Source organism: Ochotona princeps, chromosome 14, assembly GCF_030435755.1.
Source record: "Ochotona princeps isolate mOchPri1 chromosome 14, mOchPri1.hap1, whole genome shotgun sequence".
NCBI classification, from domain to species: Eukaryota; Metazoa; Chordata; class Mammalia; order Lagomorpha; family Ochotonidae; genus Ochotona; species Ochotona princeps.
In genome coordinates this window covers 27,918,149-27,938,959 of record NC_080845.1, presented here as the reverse complement: position 1 = coordinate 27,938,959, position 20,811 = coordinate 27,918,149, and the positions used below count along the sequence as shown (strand labels likewise).

Here is a 20,811-nt window from a genome sequence, read left to right as displayed (position 1 = left end):
AGCTGCCGCTTCTGATTCTAATTACCCAGCTTTATTTAATTCCAGTTTCCAATCACACAGAAAAAAAAAAACATGTTCTCCTTAAAAGGTCCTTGGGAAAACGGTTCTCGGTGCTGTCTAACACAGCCTCCTGGGCTGTGTTTGTGTCTGAAGAAGGGACTCGTCTGACAGGAAGAATTACAAATCTGGAGCTCATTTTGGCATCCCAGAGGGAAGGTGGGTGGAGCGTCTCGCAGTAAATTCGGAATGAAAACGTAGCCGAGTTTATGTGGGTTTTCAGTGACACCTCAGAATTATTACACAAGAGTATCTCAGACAGCTCAGTCACAGAAAGAAGGCGTGTGCCCCCTCCCCCGCTATCCCCGGGGGAACCCGGTGCCAAGACGGGTAATTTCCTTCCTTGGAGGGACCCTTCCTTTCCAACCCGGATCAGGAAGAGGGAAGAGGAGGACAGCCGCTATGATTTCTATTCTGGGTCTCTTCTAGAGCGAAGCTATCTGGGGGTGTGTCTCGATTCAGGATCTGGGATCTAAGACTGGAATTTCAGAACTTTCTGAGCCTGGAATTTGGGGAGGAGGACCTGGGTAGTGGGTGCCCACCGAGACCCATCGAGAGCTGGAGGGAACAGGAGACTGACAAAGTCGTATGTGATGGGCACTGAGGAAGGGTCTTGGGGGGTGATGCCGAAAGTTGAGACGTGCATCTGGGGAGTACACGTTGAAGTGCATGCAAGGCGACATTGCGTTTGTGGACGTCTTGCGTTAGGGACTGCAGGTGCAAGGCTGTGATGGGGGGTCGGGGTGGGGTTGGGTCAGGATCCGATCTTCTCTGCCTAGAGCACAGCAGTGCACACAGCCTTTTTTTCCCCAAAAGCTACACTTAAGCAAGACACACCCATCGTCCCACAGGGGCTGGGGGAGAAGCTGCCCGCCAGCTGGCCTCGGGAGCCCCAAGTGGCTCTGGCTGAGGCCGGGGTCTGGCGGCACCGCCCCCGGGGTGTCTGGGGGCGTGGCCGGCGGCCGGCGCCTGCCGCTCCGGATTGGCGGCCTGGCGCGCCCGCGGGCGGGGCTCCCGGCTGGGTCCCGCTGGGCCGCTCGCCCCCGGCGGGGAGGCGGGGCCGGGGGAGCCCGGCAGCCAATGGGCGCGCGTCCCGGAGCAGTTACAAAGGGCCAGAGCGAGGCCGCCGCGGCGGCGGGGGAGGTGGGGCGAGGCGAGGCTTGTGGAGGCGAGGCGGCGGCCAGGCCGGGCCGGGCCACAGGCGGCGGCAGCGGCAGCGGCAGCGGCAGCGGCACCATGGAGGCGGCGGCCGCTGCTCCGCGTCCCCGCTGGCTGCTGTTCTTCATGCTGGCGGCGGCAGCGACGCTGCTGCCGGGGACGACGGGTGAGCCCCGGCGCGGCGGGCGTGAGGGCGGCCGCGGGGCGCGCGGGCCGGGCCCGGCCTCTGGCTCACTCCTGCTCTTTCTCAAACATGGCGCGGGGCCGGGGGCGCAGGTGGCGGCGCGGGGCCCCGGCTGGGCTTTCGGGGGGCTGGCGGCTGACCAACTGAAGCTGAGGTGGGGAGCGGAGGTGCGGCGAGGGCGTGTGTGTACGAGCGCGCGTGGACGTGGCCAGCAGCCCCGAGGCCGCCCGGGCACCAGGCCCCCGAGGTTGGGCGGGGGGCAGGAAGGCGACGGCTTCGGGCGGAGCCGTCGGAGGTCGGGGGGCTGCCCTCTGGAGTGTGTGAGTGGGCGAGGGGCGGAAGGTGGAAGGCTGGTCCCTGGCTGGTCCATCCGGGCTGCCTCAGGCGCCCTTCAAGGACCCTGAGTGGCCTTGTTTTCAGGCGCTCCTGTCCCGAGTGGGTCGGGGGCCCTGGGCGTCTGAGTTCCCCGGGGCAGAGTAGGGGTCCGGGGAGGCTTTCCGGGCGGGCTGTGTGGACCGTGAGCCTCGAGGGCTTTCGAGGGCGATGCGAGAGGTCGCCGCGCGGTGGAGACCCCCGGGTCAGCCGGGCTGCGCGGGCTTTGGCGCCGGCCGCGACCCCGGGCAGACCGGCGGCCAGCGGCTGCCTCTCGGATGGGGTGGCTTGGAAATGTGAGCTGCGAAGCTTTGTGTGGAGGAGGAGGCTGCGGCACGAGATGAGCGGATTGTTTCTCTCTCGGTGTGTCTGCAAGTGTTGAAGCGGGTCCAGCCGCCAGAAGGCTGCGGATTGTTTTTGTAGTGGAAACTTGCACGCTTTGCTCCCTGTGCGGGGTTGGGAGTGTTTGAATGGGAACACTTTTATTTCTTTGAAGGAGCGTCGCTCCGGATGTGCCTTTTTTCTTAAGTGGCAGTTAGCAGCTTGAATCAGACGTCGGTGTGGGTTGTCAAGTGAGACTGTTTCCAAGATACTCAAGTCAGGTTGGGCTAGGTAGGTGGTGGTCGCATGCCCGGGTGAAGGGGGGGGGGGGAGTGCAAAACTTTTGTTAATGACTGGACTAAAATACAGAAAGTAAAGTGAGGAGCCTCAGTTGAGAATGCAGTGGAATGATGTTTCTGAATGCAGTGGAACGAGTGTTTAAACTCCCGTTAGTCCTAACGGATACTGTCATCATGCAAATGAAACAGGACACCAAAGCCGGTCTTTTCCTGTTTCTTCTTTATAACTCGCTACTGGGGTCAGGGGACATTTGTCCTATTTACAGATGGGAACACTGAGGCTTAGAGAGGTGAGGACCCAGTTCCTAATGGCTGAGCTTGGGACCTGCACTCAGGGCTGTCCTTTTACAAAGTTCATACACCAAGCTTTCTGGCCTGTTTTTTTTTTTTTTTTTCTTTTCAGTCGCCTAATTAACCATTTGAGACTCTTCACTTCAAGATGCTGGCCTTGCAATTTGAATATTAGGTTGCTTCTTTCTGCATCTTTGCACATTCCTGCATCACTTCCCACGGGCCTGTATTAGAGGAAACTAGGGGGGTTGACGTTGGCTCACGGAGGCAGGCAAGATAACTTTGGGGACAGGTAGGAGAAGCAGACTGTTGTGAGTCAAACAACCACACCACTGGTAACACTGCTCACACCGCTAGTAACTACAGCCCACACCGCTAGTAACTATAACCTATACTGCTAGTAACTACAACGCACACCGCTAATAGCCACAACCACACGGCTAGCAAGTAGATGCCACATTACTGGTGAACAGCCCACACCGCTAGTAACTATAGCCCGCATTGCTAGTAACTACAACCCACTCTGCTAGTAACTACTACCGATACCACTGGTAACTACAACCCATGCCACTAGTAACCTGAACAACGTGCAGCTTATTCACTTGTTTCCACGCAGGGTAGCGACAGTGGGCTTAATTAATTGAATGTCAAAAGTTGCTGCTGAAGCCCTGGAGGAGTTAGCTGTCTGGGTGGGCACCCATGCAGTGTAAAGCTGACCTACCTGCTGATTACTGAAAGCCAGACTGCTCCACCCCTGCCCTGTGCCATTCCTCGCTCAGTCCCTCTTTTGGTACAGTCTGAAGATGCTCAAACACCTTTTTTTTTTTTTTTTCTTTTTTTTGATGATTTGGTTTCCCTGTTTAAGACTGGCCGTTGTCCCTTACTGTCTGGGGATCAGTTTTATATTTCTGTGCCCAGCTTCCGTCCTCTCCAACACAGATTTCTCTAGAGGAACCCATCCCTTGCTCTTAGTACGTTTAGTTCCACTATGTCTGCCTGAGAATGCTGTTTTGCTTCCTTTCAGCAATTTCATAGCTTTTTTTTTACCCTCTTTGCAAATATATCTAAAATCCACAGCTCCTTGGGTGATGCTCCATGAGGATTCCCTTTTTTTGATTTAGGTCTGTCTTCCCAGATCTAGCTGCTTTCCAGTGTTTCATCAAGGCTTTCTGGTGGGCTGCTGCCAAACCACCCCTCCTCAGCCATCCCCGACCCCGGGCTCACAGGAGCCCGCTGTGTGTGTCCACCCTTTGGGCTCCAGAGTAGGGCCTCTTGAGCAGCCAGCTGCCTCTCAGTACTGCAGGGCCTTGCTTCCATGGCCCCCCTTTGTCCTGCTGACTCCTGAGGGCTCAGCCTTTTCACTACACAGTGAATTTTCCCCTTTTTGGAGGGATAAAGAGATGCAAGTTTCTAGTCCTGACTTGTTGTACTAGTTTAATTTTCCTTGGGTTCTGTGTCCCTGGACTGTGTAGCACTGGCTGTGTGCATTGTCTGATCCCACTGGCTTGCACTCTTAGTATAGTATGCAGGGAGCAGGGCGGGGATTATGCTTCCTCCTTCCTTTGAGATCTCAATGCCTAGTTCTGGGTTTTAACATTTTGTTCCCACAGATAACTTGTTGATTAAGGAGTTCCACTAGACTATGTATTCTGTTAGTTTCTCTCCTATTGTGTGTAAATACAGTTAGGCACCACTGTCAGCTTAGCCTGCTGAGTGTAATCAGGAAAAGTTGTATTTTGTGATAAAGGAAGGGCAGTTGGTTATCAGATTGGGTTTTTGGTCTCAACTTCACCTCCCGTTATACAGAAAACAAGTGTGAGGCCTACTTTGCCTGAGACTGAAGATAGAGTGAGAAAGTTGTACTTGAGTTTGAAGTTGTTGTTTTGTGCTGTTAGCAATGCATAGACTGATGTTCAAACAGCAAGTTGCATTGACCCATCTGTTTTGATGATGATTCCCAGGGTGTACACATGTGCTGCATTTGATGTTTTTTGAAGGAATCTTAGAGTGGACCAGGCATTCTACCTGCCTTGCCTCATTTAATTCTCATAACCAACTCTGAATAGTAGTCATGTAATAGTGCAGAAACTTCTTATATACTGGTTAGCTTCCAGAAGATTTTCTTATTGGTACCGTTGGCTTGCCAATTGTTAAGTATTTTTGGTATCACATCTGTAGAGAGGCATCAGTATACCAAGCTTAGGTTAGTTTGAAGTGATTGGGAGCGGCTTCCTGGACACTTTAGGACTTACACTCTCTTAAACAGCTTCTTCACTCATGACACTGAGATTACAGAAATGTAATTATTCTTCCTCACTCATCCCACATAGGTTTATTATTTGTAATCTGTATGGGATGAGCGAGGAAGAATAACATGGGGTCGCCCACCAGGACTAGGTGTTCTAAAGGTAACAGTTTACAAGTGAAAAAGTACAGCTAGGAGTAAGTGAGTGTCTCAGGGTCTCACCAGGAAACTGAAAAAAAAAAAAAAAAGAAAAAGGAGCTTGAATCTTCTGACTCCCAGTCTTGTGCCATGTAGTGTGCTTCTTTCAATGTAAAGGCCTTGGGGTAGGGGGAGAGATACAGAATGAATGCTGTGACCTACCGAAGTGAAGCTGGTCTTGAACATTACTGAACAGGAAACCATTCTGAAGGTAGAAGAGATGGGAAAAGATTATGATTTAAAGTCCTCAAAGGAAAAGATCTTTTCTTATTGCTGATAAAAGATTACTGGTAGGTTAAACAAAGTAGGCTTGCAGTAGTTGGGCAGATGGGCCTAGGTAAGCAGGCTGTAATTTGAATTGGAATGTAAGGCCTTGATGAGGTTTAGAATCTTAGGTGAACTGTTTTTTTTGTTTTTGGTTTTGAAATTAAGTGAGGGGGCCCGACATGATAGCGTAGTGGTTAAGGTCCTCGCTTTGCATGCCCCAGGGATCCCATATTGGTGCTGGTTCTAATCCCAGCGGCCCCGCTTCCCATCCAGCTCCCTGCTTGTGGCCTGGAAAAGCAGTCGAGGATGGTCCAAAGCCTTGGGACCCTGCACCCACGTGGGAGACCTGAATGAGCTCCTGGCTCCTGGCTTCGGATTGGCTCAGCTCCAGCTGTTGCGGCCGATTGGGGAGTAAATCATCAGATGGAAGATCTTCCTCTCTGTATCTCCTCCTCTCAGTGTATCCGCCTTCCCAATAAAAATAAATAAATCTTTAAAAAAAAAAAAGAGGAAATTAAGTGAGGGAGCAAGCATGATCAAAAATATATAGAGAGAAATCTTACTCCTTTGGGAAAACCTGTGTTGAAATGTTCTAGGCCTAGTTTAAAACATTTATGCAGGCTCAGACCCATTTTTGCAGTGCCGTTATATTGCAACCAGATATGTTCGTGTGTATTGTAGTGAGTTTTGAAAGCAGTGCTGTCCTATTGATTGCTCTTTTGATATAAGTCTCTTGAAACCACAGAGCTCCTTGCAGGTGCCCGCAAACTGTGTGCCTGTTGCTGCACTTTTCTTGGTTGTGGCTTACACAATGTGGCGTCCTCTGAACAGATGAACTGTGGTTTGAGGGCATGTGAGTGGGGCACATCTTTGCTTCCTGCTTCTGGAGTTAAGGGCACTTGCCACATGTTCCACAGGGCTTGTTATGCTTCCTACCATAAACGTGAGGAAACTTTTTGAGGCTTGTAAAATGTATGATCTCTCTTGACCCAGCCAAGTTCCAATAGTTAGAATAAAGTTTAATGCTTTTTTTCCGGCTGAATTTTCTCAATACCAAATCCAAGTAGTTTTCATAAATAACTAAATTTTGCTGCTGCTCTGAATTAGATCTAATTTTAGATTTTGCTTTTCACACAAAGAATACTGGTGGGTTTCTTGTGAACGTATGGCTGGTTGACTTGCAGATTTTTCCTCTTGGACATCCCTTTTTTGAACACCAGTGGAGGGATTGTTTTTACTGCTCCAATTTTATAGATCAGATCTGACCTTTATAAAGCTTCCCCATTTGGCACACTGAGGGCAGATACACGATGTAGAATGACTTTTTACTTAAGAAAAGAAAATGTATGATTTAGGCTTTGATGCTGGTTTTAATCCATGATTCTTTTCAGTGCTTCTCATTTTTTCTTTGGAAGACAGAGGCAGAGAGACAGACTGTCCCATCTGTTGGTTTGCTCCTCGAAGGCCCACAACTCTCTTAAACATTATCCAGAATGCTAGTGTGTTATTTGTTATTCTTCAGTTATAAGTACATTTATATTATTTACACAAACTATTCCAGATGGATGTAGGTAACAGTAATGCAGCCAGCACTGCTCAGAGGGGTGTGCATTGCCATCGGTTCCATCTGCTGGGACAGGCCAAGCTGGCAGGACTGTCCTCACATGGGACCCTCGTTGTTTTGTTTGTTTTCAAAGGTTTGATTACTTATTTTGAAAGAGTTAGAGAGAGGTCCTCCACCTCTTGGTTCATTCACTGGATGGCCATGACAGCCAGAGCTGGGCCAGGCTAAGCCAGGAGGCAGAAGATTCATCCAGATTTCCCAAATGGGAACCAGGTACCCAAGGACTTGGGCTGTCTTCCTTTGCTTTCCTAGGCCATTAGCAGGGAGCTGAATTAGAACTGGAACAGCCAGGATTGGAACTGGCTCCCCTGAGGGAAGCTGGTATCACAGGCGGCTGCTTCACCCACTGCACCACAACACAGGCCCTGGGGCCCTAGTTGTAACTGTCCATTTTACAGATCAGGAAGCTGAGGTTGTGCTGTTGCTGACTGTGGTGCCTAAGTTGGAGCTCTCAAGCTATGTGTTCTTTTAATGCTTTGTGCTGTTTTTAAATGGAGTGATTCTGTTGCTGGAGTCACTTTAGCAGCAGATTTTCTTTATTTTAAATGAATTTGTTCCAACTTAATTACAGCTTAGCTCTTTCTTTGCAACTGCAGGTAATTCAGACAGTTGCTTGCAGCCTTCCTTTGACATAATATTTATAGGTAATTTGAATCTCACTGATGAGTAATAATAGTTGATCATTTGGTATTTGTCTTGATCTGATGTACTTTTGCAGCAAACTTCTGAAAGTGTGTGTACAGAAATGGAAATTACAGTTAGAAAAAAGAAAAAGCTATCACAGCAGTCAGCATTTGGCTTATCCTACCTTCATGCACTTTTTTTAAGAAAAAAATACATCATTATTTAATGATTTTATTTCAGCACTTTATCAAAGCTAATGAAGGTGATTTTCATGATGGCAAAGAGCTTTACCCTACAAAACAATTCAGTCAGTCTTTGGAAATATTTAGTAGCAATTAAAGTTATAGGAAATAAAGAAGCAGACTAGATTTTTAAAAAATGTGATGTTTAGGAGAGAGAAAGGGGACCTACAAAACTATGTCATGGAAAATAATAATCAACATTTTTAGATATGATGCTTAGAAATACAGTGAGTGCCAATTCAGTAATAGCAACCGCAGAGACTACTGGACAGCGGTGCTGGAACTTGATCTAGGTGTCCTGGGACGGGCAGGGTTTAGACTGGAAGGGGGAGGATGAGTAGCACCACCAGCTTTGGGAGGATGGCGTGTGTGGAAAAGGGGCATGCTAGATATCCGGAACTGTTAGGAAAGGATTCGGGACGAGAGTTTTGGGTGAGCAGTGTTCTAAGTCGCAGCCTGTGAACGCGAATCCCCACTCACTGTTCCACTTCCATTCCAGCTCCCTGCTAATGTCCTGGGAACGAGACAAATGTTTGGGCTCTTGCCACCCAAGTGGGAAATTGGGATGGAGTGTCTGGCTTCAGGCTTTGGCCTCACCCAGTTGTAGCCATTGTGGACATTGAGGGAGTAGAACAGCAAATGGAAGAGTTTTCTCTCTCTCATTTGTCAATCTGCCTTTCAAATAAGTAAAACAACCTTTAAAAAGAAAATAAATGAATAAAACGGTGGTACCAGCATTGTAGTGTAGCCTGTTAAGCCTCAGACTGCATTGCTGGCATTCCATAAGGGTTCTGGTTCAAGATCCAATTACTCCACTTCCAATCCAGTTCACTGCTGACGCTCCTGGGGAAACAGCGGTGGGAGACCAGGAAGAAGCCCTGGGTTCCTGACTTCCACCTGGCCCAGCCCTAGCCATTGTGACCATTTGATGGGTGAACTAATGGATGGAAGATTCTTTCTCTGTGTTTCTCCTTCTCTCGTAACTCTACCTTTCAGATAATAAATAAATAAACTACAAATATTCTGTGGGAGAAAGAATGATTCCCATGATTTATATACCTGAGTTATGTCTTTCATTAATAAGGAATTTGATGACAGAAAAATGAATTCTGTTTTGAACATACGGAGTTTGAGGTGAAGGTAGCCATGTGCTGTGAACATAAAAGGCTAGATCCTGAGGACTCAAAGCGCAAGTCTGGCTTGATAGTGAAGTCTCAGGTACTCCACATGGAGTACTGGAATGTGCATCCTGGCTCCACAACTGACTGCAGCTCTTGCTAATGCAGATCCTTGGAGGCAGTAGGTGACGGCTCAAGTCCTTGCGTTCCTGCCACTCTTGTAGGAGATCTGGCTTTTTGTGTCCAGTTCCCAATTTGGCCTGACCCATTGCAGGCATTTGGGGTATGAAGCCGTGGCTAGGAGCAGCTCTGTGTCTGTTACTCTGCCCAACAGTAACAGTAATTAAAGATGGACACTTTATTGTAACTTAGGTTTGAGAAAAGTTTTCTCTTTGATTGGCTTGTAATCTGATCACCATTCCCTGCCCACCCCCCAAGAGATTTAGGAAACTTGAAATAAAAGCAAATAAGATTAAAAATTATGGCAATTAAACATGGGAACCAGTTAGCAAAATAGGAAAGAAAACCAGTTATCTCTCAGATTAGCCAAGGAAAGCTTTTGGTTTCCTAGCAGCAAGGGCGGATAAGGAAACTTGATCCTTGGCTGCTACTGGGAATTTGTGAGGAGGCTGCTGTTTTCTCCAAGACACCAGGATGGAGTGCAGGGACAATCAGGTGGTATAGGTTGCTGTTGGACCTGGCAGGCGTGCTTCTGCCCCTTAGCCTTCCTCTTAAATGGGGATTGGGTGTTTGCTTCAGACACTGCTGCCGCCATCTTTCATCTCCATCTTAAGGCTCTGGTCCAAGTGCGGACACACTCGTCTTTCCCTAATGCCGGTGGAACAGCTGAGGCAAGACCAGAGCATTTAAATCAAGTGTTGCTGAAAGCTGGAGGACAATGAATAGAGAGCAATGTGAACCTTCAGTCTGCTTACAAAGACATTTTTCTCATGTCCTTATCTCTTGGCCTGTATCCATTTGGCAGACGGCATCAGGGTACTGCCATCAGAGGTAAACAAAGAAAGGCATTTACCTTTCTTCTCTTGGGTCCAAGAGAGCAAGATCCAGAGTTTTTCTTTGCTTAGATTTCCTCTTGGAGAGTTAGCACACATCTTAGTGGTAGATGTTGGGAATGATGGCTTTAGGAGAGACCAGAGGATGTGGCCCTGCTCCAGGTAACCCAGTGATCATGGGAAAGACACATGAGGAACATTCTTTGGTTAGAGATGTTTCGGTTTTATTAAGAATAAATAAGCAGTAGGTCCAGCGTTGTGGCCTAGTGGCTAAAGTCCTCACCTTGCACGTGCTAGGATCCCAAATGGGCACTGGTTCTAATCCTGGCAGCCCTGCTTCCCATCCAGCTCCCTGCTTGTGGCCTGGGACAGTAGGTGAGGAAAGCCTAAAGACCTGGGACCCTGCACCCACGTGGGAGACCCAAAAGAAGCTCCAGGCTCCTGGCTTTGAATGGGCTCATCTCCAGCTCTGCTGCGACCATTACAGCCACTTGGGGAGTGAATCAGTGGACAGATCTTCCTCTCTGTCTGTCTTCTCTGTATATCTGACTTTCCAATAAAAATAAGCTGCTTCCCACTTTTGAACAAGATCGGTTATAGAAGATTGTGTTAGAGTCATTGGAAAATTGATTTATCGCAGTCTATGACCAACAGAGCTTACTTTTCTTATTCTGCGCTGCTTTGGGTTTGTCCCAATGTTTCCTTCTCAGCAGGGTTGGATACACCCCCCCCCCCGCACTTTTTTTTCTGTTTTTTGCTCACTTGTCTCAGGATAACCATTCTATCTGGATTGCCTAGGTGTGAACCTCACCGATTACATAATAGTGTGTATTTTTAGTTCTAGGACACCTTGTGCAGGCATCCTGTTACATTTCTACAATATAAGGTCCTTAAATATGCATTGAGATACAAATAGCTCCCATGAGAAAACAGCAAAAACAAATGGCTTTTTTCTACTAGAAACTAGGGCTAATTTACATACTTGGGAGCACTGAACATGGAGGATATAGGTAAACCCCAAGGGAAATACAGAGGTGAAGAAGCAGTCATGGTAGCTTTTCATTTGCTGAATATACCATGCACGCACTGGCTATATGTGAGAGGGCTTTTTTTTTTTTTTGGCTTGATGTATTCATTCCCAACTAGAACTATAATGTGCTCTAATTGAGTCTCTTTGTTTAGCACACGGCTGCTGTTTTGAGTAGCTCCTCCAATTGAAAAACTGACATTTTAATTTTGTTATTCAATGTGTAACAGATTTAAACAAAAACATCAAGATGGTGTATTGTAGACTTCCTTCAACAATAATTATATATAATTATTTTACCAAAATAAACAACTTAGTTTCGTTGTTTTGTCCTATTTTACATTTGGAGACAAATTACAATCCAGAGGCTAGAGTTTGCTTGTTTCTCGATGAGGAAAGACAATTTCTTATTTCTAGTCCTATCAAAACATGATAAAATTGTGCCTGGAACTGAAAATGTACTACAGCCTTGCAAATCATCGTTCTGTGAGCAAAAGCTGTATTTTCCCTTCCCATTATTTTGACTTTCTAACTTTCATGGTGTATTTTACTTTTGTTCTCTTATTTTTATGCATGAGTAAGCTCAATTTTTTTTCCTCATATATTGTTTCTCCTGCTCATCACGGTTTTCCACTCCATCCTTTAAAAAAAAAAGGAGGCCACATTAATATTCTGTCTAGAGCTCATCTATCATTTAAGTTTTTTCAGATCCAGCTTGTTCTTGCCTTATGATGGGAGAAGGGAAAGGGTTGGGGAGTTCCTCGGAGTTTTGGGCACAGACAGACATCTTAGGGGCTAGCCGGCTAGCCTCAGCAGGCTCCTCGTCAGCTGTGTGTTGCAAATAGATGGTGTGCTCCCGAGGGGATTGCTCTCCCTGACAATAGGGTGCTTCTCTCATTGAGCTTAGCGTCCTTGGACCAGGGGAGGCAAGTTTTCTTGAACTGATGTCAATATATTCACCTATGAACCATTTTGTCATAGCAATAACTACTGATTGTTGATTTGCATGTATGGGAGGACTTTCAAAAGCTTTTTAAAAATATTTTAAAATTTTTATTTGAGGGCTCGGCAGCGTGGCCTAGTGGCTAAGGTCCTCGCCTTGATCCCATATGGCCGCTGGTTCTAATCCCGGCAGCTCCACTTCCTCTCTATCTCTCCTCCTCTCAGTACATCTGACTTTGTAATAAAAATAAATCTTTTAAAAAAAAAATTGATTTGAAAGGCAGATTTCCACTGTTTCACTCCCTAAATAGCTGCAACAATCAGAGCTGAGCCAGTCTGGAGCCAGGAGCCAGGAGCTACTTCTGGGTCTCCCATTTGGGTGATAGGGTCCTAAGGATTTGGACCATCCTCTGCTGCTTTCCCAGGCTAGAAACAGGGAATTTGGAAGAGGATCAGCCACAGCACGAACCAGTGCCCATATGGGATGATCATGTTTGAAGGTGGAGGATTTAGCCATTGAGCCACAGCACTGGCCCCTATTCAGAGCCTCTGACTTTTTAAAATGTTTTCTTCGCTGCTTTAGGAGGAACACTTACGCAGTGAGTCTGTATTCTGTGATTTTGTTTACTTTAATAATTGATTTTTAATAGTTGATCTATAGGTTAATTTTGGATTTTTTATGTAAGTAATAAAATCATCTGAAAATATTATCTGTTCTTTTCCTATTTCATTTTATTTTGATTTATTACAGCCTGTGACCTGTTAATATAATGTTGGGTAATGATAAGTATCCTTTAATTGTTTGTGATTTCAGAAAGAAGTTCAGTCATCTGTCATTCAGTACAATGCCTGCTTTCTGCCTTTCCTGATCTGATGCAGTATCTCCAAATTTGTCTTAGTCTGTGGTTTACGAAGATTTTTAAGATTGTGAACAGGTGTTAAATTTAGCAGTAGTTTTGTCTTTGTTTACATCTCCTAAAGTGTGAAGCTCTCATATCTTTGCATCTCAGTACACTATCTTTTATGTTGTTTCCCTTAAAGATTTTTCATAAACCTTCCTTAAGTCTTAGTTCAGTCTAATCTTTGAGACAAGTCTGCCTGTTCTCTGCTCTGTCTGCACTGTGTATCATGCCACTCAGCAGCACCACGTTTGTTCAGATACTCTTTGCAGGTTGCACACACTGGCATTTTCCTATAGAAAGGTCTTGAGGCCTTGTCTCTGCTGCTACAATTGCTGGCTCTTTGGCATTGTCTGCAAGTTTCTTCAGCCACCGCTCCAGAAGGTCTTGCAGTGTTTGATGGTCCCAGAGTGTCCCAGTCACCTGGCTGATGGATCCCCTCCTGCTGTTAACCTCCTGTGGTTCCTACGGGAGGACCTGCTGCTTTCACTTGGGTTCATCATCACACCTCCATACCCTGCGACCAAGCCAACCAAGCCACGATGTCCCCTGTAACCATTCTTGCTTTCCAGAGGATTGAGTCCCTGGTCTTTCCCTCTTGGTAGAGAGTGCTGTAGGTTATTAGATGATTAAATAAGATGATTAAATTGTCCATTATTCTTTCAGTGATATAAGAAGAAATCTAAATTATTTTGATGTGGCTCTTGGGACATTTACATTTCCTTCTCTACAAAGAAGAGTCTCCTCAATGTGAATGCTTTATTAAAGTTAATGATACCATCTATTAGTTAAAGATATTACAAGTAAATGTACACACTGGATGTGTTCCAGCTGTGAAACTGAAAATATGCTTTGAAACTGAAAATATGCTTCCTATAAGTGCTTCTTCGACTGCCATAGTGAAATTCTAGGGCTAACCCCATTCAGTCACAGTGCTAAAACTGCCATGAGTGTCTGCTGCTTCCTGTGCTCACCGTTGATCTTGGCCCTGTGTCAGTGTTATTTTCTGGAGCTGTCTAAGGTTCAGGCCTCTTCTCTTGCCAGCATGTGGGGTCGAGACTGGCACATGTAGGAGCACTGAAGAAATAACTCATTGAAGAAATGCTTAAACTAAGTGCTGAGCCTTTTACTATGTGCTGTGTGCTCTGCTAAACAATCTATATATTATGATCTCATTTAATCCTCAAACATTCTGTGATTAGTACTGTTACGAATCTGAGAAATCAGAAGTGAGATAAATGGAATTCGTCAGGATTACTCAGTAACTGACATGACGGAGATAGAGTTGAACTTAAGCCTTTTAGACTGAATTCTGTGAGTTTGCCTACCAAATTATAATACCCACTGATCAAAATAAAATCTAATAGGAAACTATAGAAGCATTTTCAGATTGGGGAAAATAAGAAATTCAGTAATTGCATCTGCACTCATTGTGACAGAAATGTCTCCATTTCTTCTCAGGGTCTGGGGTGAAACGGAGTACACACATCTGCTTTCTGTATTAGCATACCCGCCAGCTCATTGAAGTGGAGCAGAAACGAAGTCACCTGATGAGCCCACTCATTGTCTTCACACTATATGCAGTTCTACTTCTGACCTTGTTAATAGGGTGACTATGTCCCCGTTTCAGGAAATGTATTGAAATGCTAAATGTCTTCTAAAGTGCTAGTTTCAGTGGCTATATAGTCTCACATTCATGATTGTATCATGATTTATTCTGTCATTGTATTGTCATTCAAAGTCTTTGTTCAATACTTACATTTTTGCCCTCATTTATTATAGCCTTAGACTCAATTGTAAGAAGTTGACTTCATGAATGAAAAACTGTAAGCTTTTTTTCGCAGGTTCTTCCCATATGAGTGTGTTCTTCAGAAAAGTTCTTGAAAATGCACATGATGAAAGCTATGCATTGATTTCCATTTTTTTTGTACTGAAACAAACATCTGGTTCTGTGTCCACAAACATTTTGAGGTGCCCTAACATCTGTAACAGGCTATTACTACATTACAAATCTGGTTGCCCTCCTGTGCATAGAGGAAGTTGTTATTGTGGACAGGCTGTGGGCTGAGAAATCTGATTGTGAATTTTGGATACTTGAAAGAACTTCAGAAAGGAAGGCAGAAAAGGGAAAAAAGAAAATTTGCCTGCTTGCTTGGCTATTTTATTAGGGATCCTGGGGTTAACAACTACTCACCTGCTGAGAAAATGTCCCTTGTGTGTTTATCCAAGAAAAAACTGGCTCCCAAGTGACAGGTGCTGAGGGATCAGTGGTGGGCAGTTCAGAGTTTAACGGGGGAATGGATAAACAATTAGGTGAAATGCACTACTGTAATTATTCCACTTTGGAGACATGAACCCAAGCAGAATTAGTCATAAGGTAGAAATGTGTGACTCAGTATAATTTGCAAAATAGTAAAATCTTCCTTATGTAGGGATTGTAGAATTTGAGACTTTTATTTATTTTAGGAAATCCTTTTCATTCCAGACTATGGGTCCTTAAGCCTCTATTACATATCTCTCATGGCACAGAAGGCGTGACCTTTTGAGGCTGCTGTTTCCATTATTGGGACAAGTTGTGTTTTGTTGATTTTTATATATATATATATGATTTTTATATATATATATATATATATATAATCTTTATATAGTTGATTAGGGCACAAAGTGTCAAGGGTTACAGGAAAGTGGGTAAGGCCATTGTTTCCATATTTTTTGTGTTTGTTATCTGGGGTAAGGAGGGAGATAAAGGAAGAAGTCCCACCCGACATCCCCAGGGTCCTCGACGTGGGGCATGCTCCAAGGGCACTGCTCAAGTGATTTTGATAGTTCAGCAGTTCTGAATTGCAGCCAATCTCGCCATTCCAAACACGGTGAAATCTCTCCAGAATCCACTGACTGACATAGGCCACCTTAGAGTCTCCGTTTCCCCAGATCCTCACTGCCAACACATGGCTGGGGCAGATGATCGATTTGTTCTGCCTTCCGTCCTCTGTTGTGGTACCAGGTGTCCTCTGCAGGTTCCGATGGACCGCCAAAGCCTTCATGTGCACTTGGATATGCTGTCCACTGTTCCGTCTCAGCCTCTGAGGAGGCTCAGCTTTGACACATGCATTCCGTGGTCAGACCATGGAACCTGCGCTTCTCTTCATGTTTGGGGTCCTGAGATCAGCAGTTCAGTTGGAGGGATGCCCAAAGAAACTTCGTCTAAGGTGATCCCAGACCTGATTCTTGTGTGTGAATGCCAATACAAGTCTGCTATGGTCCATCACCCCAATCAGCTTATGCATATGCTGGTAGTTCATTTGCTGGGTTATTTCTGTTTCCAGACCTTTCTTCCACTTGAACCAATGGGTATTACAGTCCAGCCTGAATCTGCCCAGCACACACTCAGCCCTCACACAAACCAGTGGGAGCTGCAGCCTAGTCGGGGTGACTCTCAATAACCCCCACCAGGCCTGCCCCCTACCCTAGTTCCCATACTTGTCAGTATGTACAGCAGACTTGTCCAGTCTGTTCCACATCCCATTCAGCTCTTAATACATGTCAATGGGCATTGAAGCCTAGTTCAACCCAACCAGCCCTACTTTCCAGCCCACACACGTGCTGGCGGTGCCGTTCTGTCTAGCCACCCCTGCCCCAGTCCTGGTTCTCATGCTGTACTGTGGGGATGGTAGCCCAAGAGAGAAGTGCCCACTTTTTCCCTAATGGACCACTCCCACTCCCAGATCATGCTCTCTGCAGGTGGTTCTGTGGTTTAACTTGACAGAATTAAGCCCCAGTGCCAGCATCTGCCAGCTGATGCTGTGGAAATGCCTAACCAACCCTCATCTACTCTGATTTATGCTTGCACCAGTGGGATGAGTCATCCCAGCCTGGCTTTCCCCTGATCTAGCTCACATGAGGTCCACAGGTTTTGTAGCCCTGCCCAGTCTGGTCTGCCCCCATCCCAACTCACACTCTCCAGTGAAAGTGGCTGTCCAACAGGGGAGCCCTCCCCTATCTCCCTACCAGCTTTTCCCCCTCCCCCGCTGGTTATCACATGTGCTGGTTGGGTGCTGCGGCCCAGTCTAGCATGGCCCACCTCACCTTGGCATTTGCCAGGGGGTGCTGTAGCTTGGCCTGGCCCACCCCCAATTCCAGCTATCACTGGTGGGGTTACAGCCTATCCCAGCCCAGCCGGGACCCCGTCCTAGCTGTAATGTGTACTTGTATGTGTTGTGACCTAACCTGGCTCAGTCCAGCGGGTGATGTGAACTGGCCCTGCCTGATTCACCCCCTGCCTGCGCCAAATGTATGCTGGTGGGTACTGTTCCCTCACCATGGTCTGGGCTGCTCCCTATCATGGTCCTTGCACTCATGTGCATGGACTGTGTCCTGACAGAAGAGTTTCCTAGGCTCCTCCATCAGAACCTCTCCCATTGCCAGATCTTGTGCATACCAGGGGTGCCTGGGCCAAGCCTACTTAATCCACCTCCTGTCCTGGCAGGAATAGTGGCCTTTCCAGACTGGCCTGCACCCCGTCCCAGTTCTTTTTTTTTTTAACAAAGACTTGATATTTTCTTTTTTTTTTTTTTAAGATTTATTTATTTTATTACAAAGTCAGATATACAGAGAGGAGGAGAGACAGAGGAAGATCTTCTGTCCGATGATTCACTCCCCAAGTAAGTGCAACGGCCGGTGCTGCGCCGATCCAAAGCCGGGAACCTGGAACCTCTTCCAGGTCTCCCACGCGGGTGCAGGGTCCCAAATCCTTGGGCTGTCCTCAACTGCTTTCCCAGGCCACAAGCAGGGAGCTGGATGGGAAGTGGAGCTGCTGGGATTAGAACTGGTGCCCATATGGGATCCCGGGGCATTCAAGGCGAGGACTTCAGCCACTAGGCCACGCCGCTGGGCCCCACCCCGTTCCAGTTCTTATGTTGGATGTTTCAGCCCAGCCAAGGCTCATCCATACCCAGACATAGCTCACACATGGCTCAATAGGGGCAGAGACCTAACCTAGTCCATCCTACACCTACCCTGGTCCTCCAGAGCACCAGATGGTGCTGGAGTCCAGCCCGGCTTGGTGCATCTAGTCCCAGTCCACACTTGTGCCAAGGGACACTGCAGCCATATCCAGACCAGAACGCAGCCCCACTCAGGCCCTTGTGCTCACCAGTGGGAACCCCAACCCAGCCAGGGTGTTCTCTTAGCCCCCCCAGCCAGGCCTGTTCTTAGCCATAGATTGTGCTTGTGCCAGTGGATATTCTGATCCAGCTTGGCATAGCCCTTCATCTCTCTTGGCCTTTGCCTTCAATGCTGTGTCCTGGCCTCCCTGGTTTGTGCAAACCAGCCAGTGTAAGTGCCTAGCTCAGCATGACCTGTGCTCCATCCTTATTTCTGTTCTTGCTTGTGAGCTAAGATTTGCTCGGCCCTGTCTGGTCTGCTCCCTTCCATAGCCTATCCACACATTAGCCAGCCTTTGGAGCTACTATGCCCAGCTTGCCCGACCCCCAGGCCTGAACCATGTGATCATCAGCAAGAGTTATGACCCACTAGGGGAATTTCCCAAGTTCCCCCAGTTGACCCACTCCCAGATCCAGATTTCATACAGGCCAGTGCCCAGCATAGTCTGCCCTTCCATCTTGGCCTTGTATGAGTTGGTGAACATTGCAGTCCAACCCATCCCACACCCTGTTCTAGGATGCACGTTCGTGTGCTCCTCCCTTGACCTACCCGGACTGTTGTCAGTTCCTTTACCCATGAGTGATGGCAGGTTCCATAGTCACACATAGCTCAGCCCATCACCACCCCAACTCTTGAGCTAATCAGCAGGACTTGTATTTCCACAGGGTTGGACCCACACATCCCCCACAGAATCTACCCCCGGACCTGGTTCTCTCACGTGCTGGTTAGTGTCATGACTCTGCCTAATGTGACCCATCTTCTGTTCTAGCACTCAGTCAGGTACTGGTACCTAGCACTGCCGGATAGGCCACCATCCACAGCTTTTGTGTAGACTGCCATGCGGCAGTCAGAGATGCTGTGCGCTAACAGCCTATCTGAGGACTTCCATGTGAGCTGGTGAATCAGCCTGGCTAAAATGAATCTTATGGATTCCCCTCCAAATCACCAGGTCTCAGTCCCCACGCTTGTCAGCAAGTTCCATGACCCTGTTGCTGGGAGTCCCTCAGGATTCATTCCTCACCTGCACTCACACTGGCCTCAACCATGGATGTCCCTAGGCAGCAATTACATAGAGTAAAAACCCTAGAGCTCACTGCTAGGCTGCCAGCAGGCAGAGTTTGGCACCCAATGGCACATTGGCTGCCCAAAGCCTAGGACTTGCTCACCGTGTGGCAGCAGTGACCATGGCCTGAGTCCCAAGCATTGGGTCCGGCCTGGCTCTGGCACCCCCTGCCCCCCCGCAGCAGCCACGCTGCAGGGGGCTCCTTTTGCCCCAGCCCCACAGCCAAACACTTCCGTCACTCTTGCTGCTGCTGCAAGATGATGTCAGCAGGATGAACCAGGGGTCTAATCCCATTCCTGAGATTCCCTCATGGTGTACTTACCCTGAGGGAAGAAGTCTCTTGGTCCTGGGATTGCCTAGGACTCTTTTTTTTTTTTTTTTTTTTTAAATTAAAATTTGTTCCATCCTAATATCACAATCTCATTTGGTACTGTGGTAAGATATATAGTCTGTGCTACACATACAACATGAAGAAATCTGCCTCAGCAACTGGGGTACCTTTTAATTACAACTTTAATTCTTCCATTCTCTGCTTCATGTTTACAAGGCTGACTTTATATTCAGGTGACACTAATTTGGATTTTTATGAGATTTTGGACCCCAGTTCTCCTTCTGTTTATTCTAACAATGTGGATAGATAACAGTACATACTGTTAAGTTTCTTAAAATCTGTTGTTTTACACAAAGTTCCCAAATCTGCTAAGTAGATCTTTATCTGTATTTGTGTAATTTATTGCACTTTTTTAAAATGTTGATTTTTATTTGAAATGCAGGAAACGAGAGAAAAGGTCCATGTTTTATTGGCTGGTTTACACCCCAAATCTTCACAACAACCAGCCAGGTCAAGAGCCAGGAACTCCAATTGGGTCTCCCCTGTGTGTAGTGGGGACTCAAGTGTTTGAACCAGATGGTTCATGTGCTGCCTTGCAGGCACATCAGCAGGAAGCTGGATCAGAAATGGAACAGCCAAGATGCAGGCATTCCAAAAGGCAGTTTATCCCACTGAGCTACAACTTCCATCTCTAATTTATTGCATTTTGAGCCTAAGTGGAAGCTTTTGCATTATTTGACTTTATAAAATCTCATCTTGCCACTGAGCACAGCCTGTTTTTAGTGTGATTTTCTCTGATGGAAGTTAAAAATTCACCTAATTGCACTGAACCTAGCAGACTGGAAAAATCAAGGCTCTGTGAAAACATAAGTGGTTAGGAATTTAGGAGTTCTACTCTTCTAACATGAGATGCATACTAAATTATAAAAGATGTTTTTTCCTTTTTTAAGTGACAGAAATAAGTAGAATATCTGGGAAAAAAATCAAATTTTCATCCTGAAGTCTTAAATTTGAGAGTGAAGTGGTACTATAGTGGCATAAACCTTGCTTCACCTTTTCTCACCTTTGACAACCTCATTTTGACAATGTCCCCAGGGGATTGAGTGGAGAACCTCCTTGTGCTCTGGGCAGTCAGTGGGAAGGAGCTGGTGGTCCTGGCGGTCTCTTGTCTGCCAAGATGAGCAACACACCAAAGACCAAAGGCAATCTACAAGCTTTGCTTTACCTCTGGGAGATAAGAGGAGAGATATCTCTGAGAGGTAGCATGGCATTATAGAAAACAGGGAGGAAGGCAGATTACTCAGAAGAAGAAAGAACGTGAGAGGGAAAAAGCAGTTGGTAGTAAAAGAGTTTGACAGCAGTAGTTCCCTAAA

At 46.7% G+C, this 20,811-nt stretch overlaps 1 protein-coding gene across 2 annotated transcripts in view; it reads left to right on the top strand.

Moving 5' to 3' along the window:
• The first annotated feature begins 1,192 nt into the window (after window positions 1–1,192).
• The window catches only part of TGFBR1 (transforming growth factor beta receptor 1), a 46,526-nt gene continuing 26,907 nt past the window's right edge, over window positions 1,193–20,811 (top strand). For both annotated transcript variants that reach the window (XM_058673017.1, XM_058673016.1), the window contains exon 1: window positions 1,193–1,381. In XM_058673017.1, coding sequence (XP_058529000.1) covers window positions 1,294–1,381 — 88 coding nt within the window. In that variant the 5' untranslated portion in view covers window positions 1,193–1,293. The remainder of the gene's footprint in view (window positions 1,382–20,811) is intronic.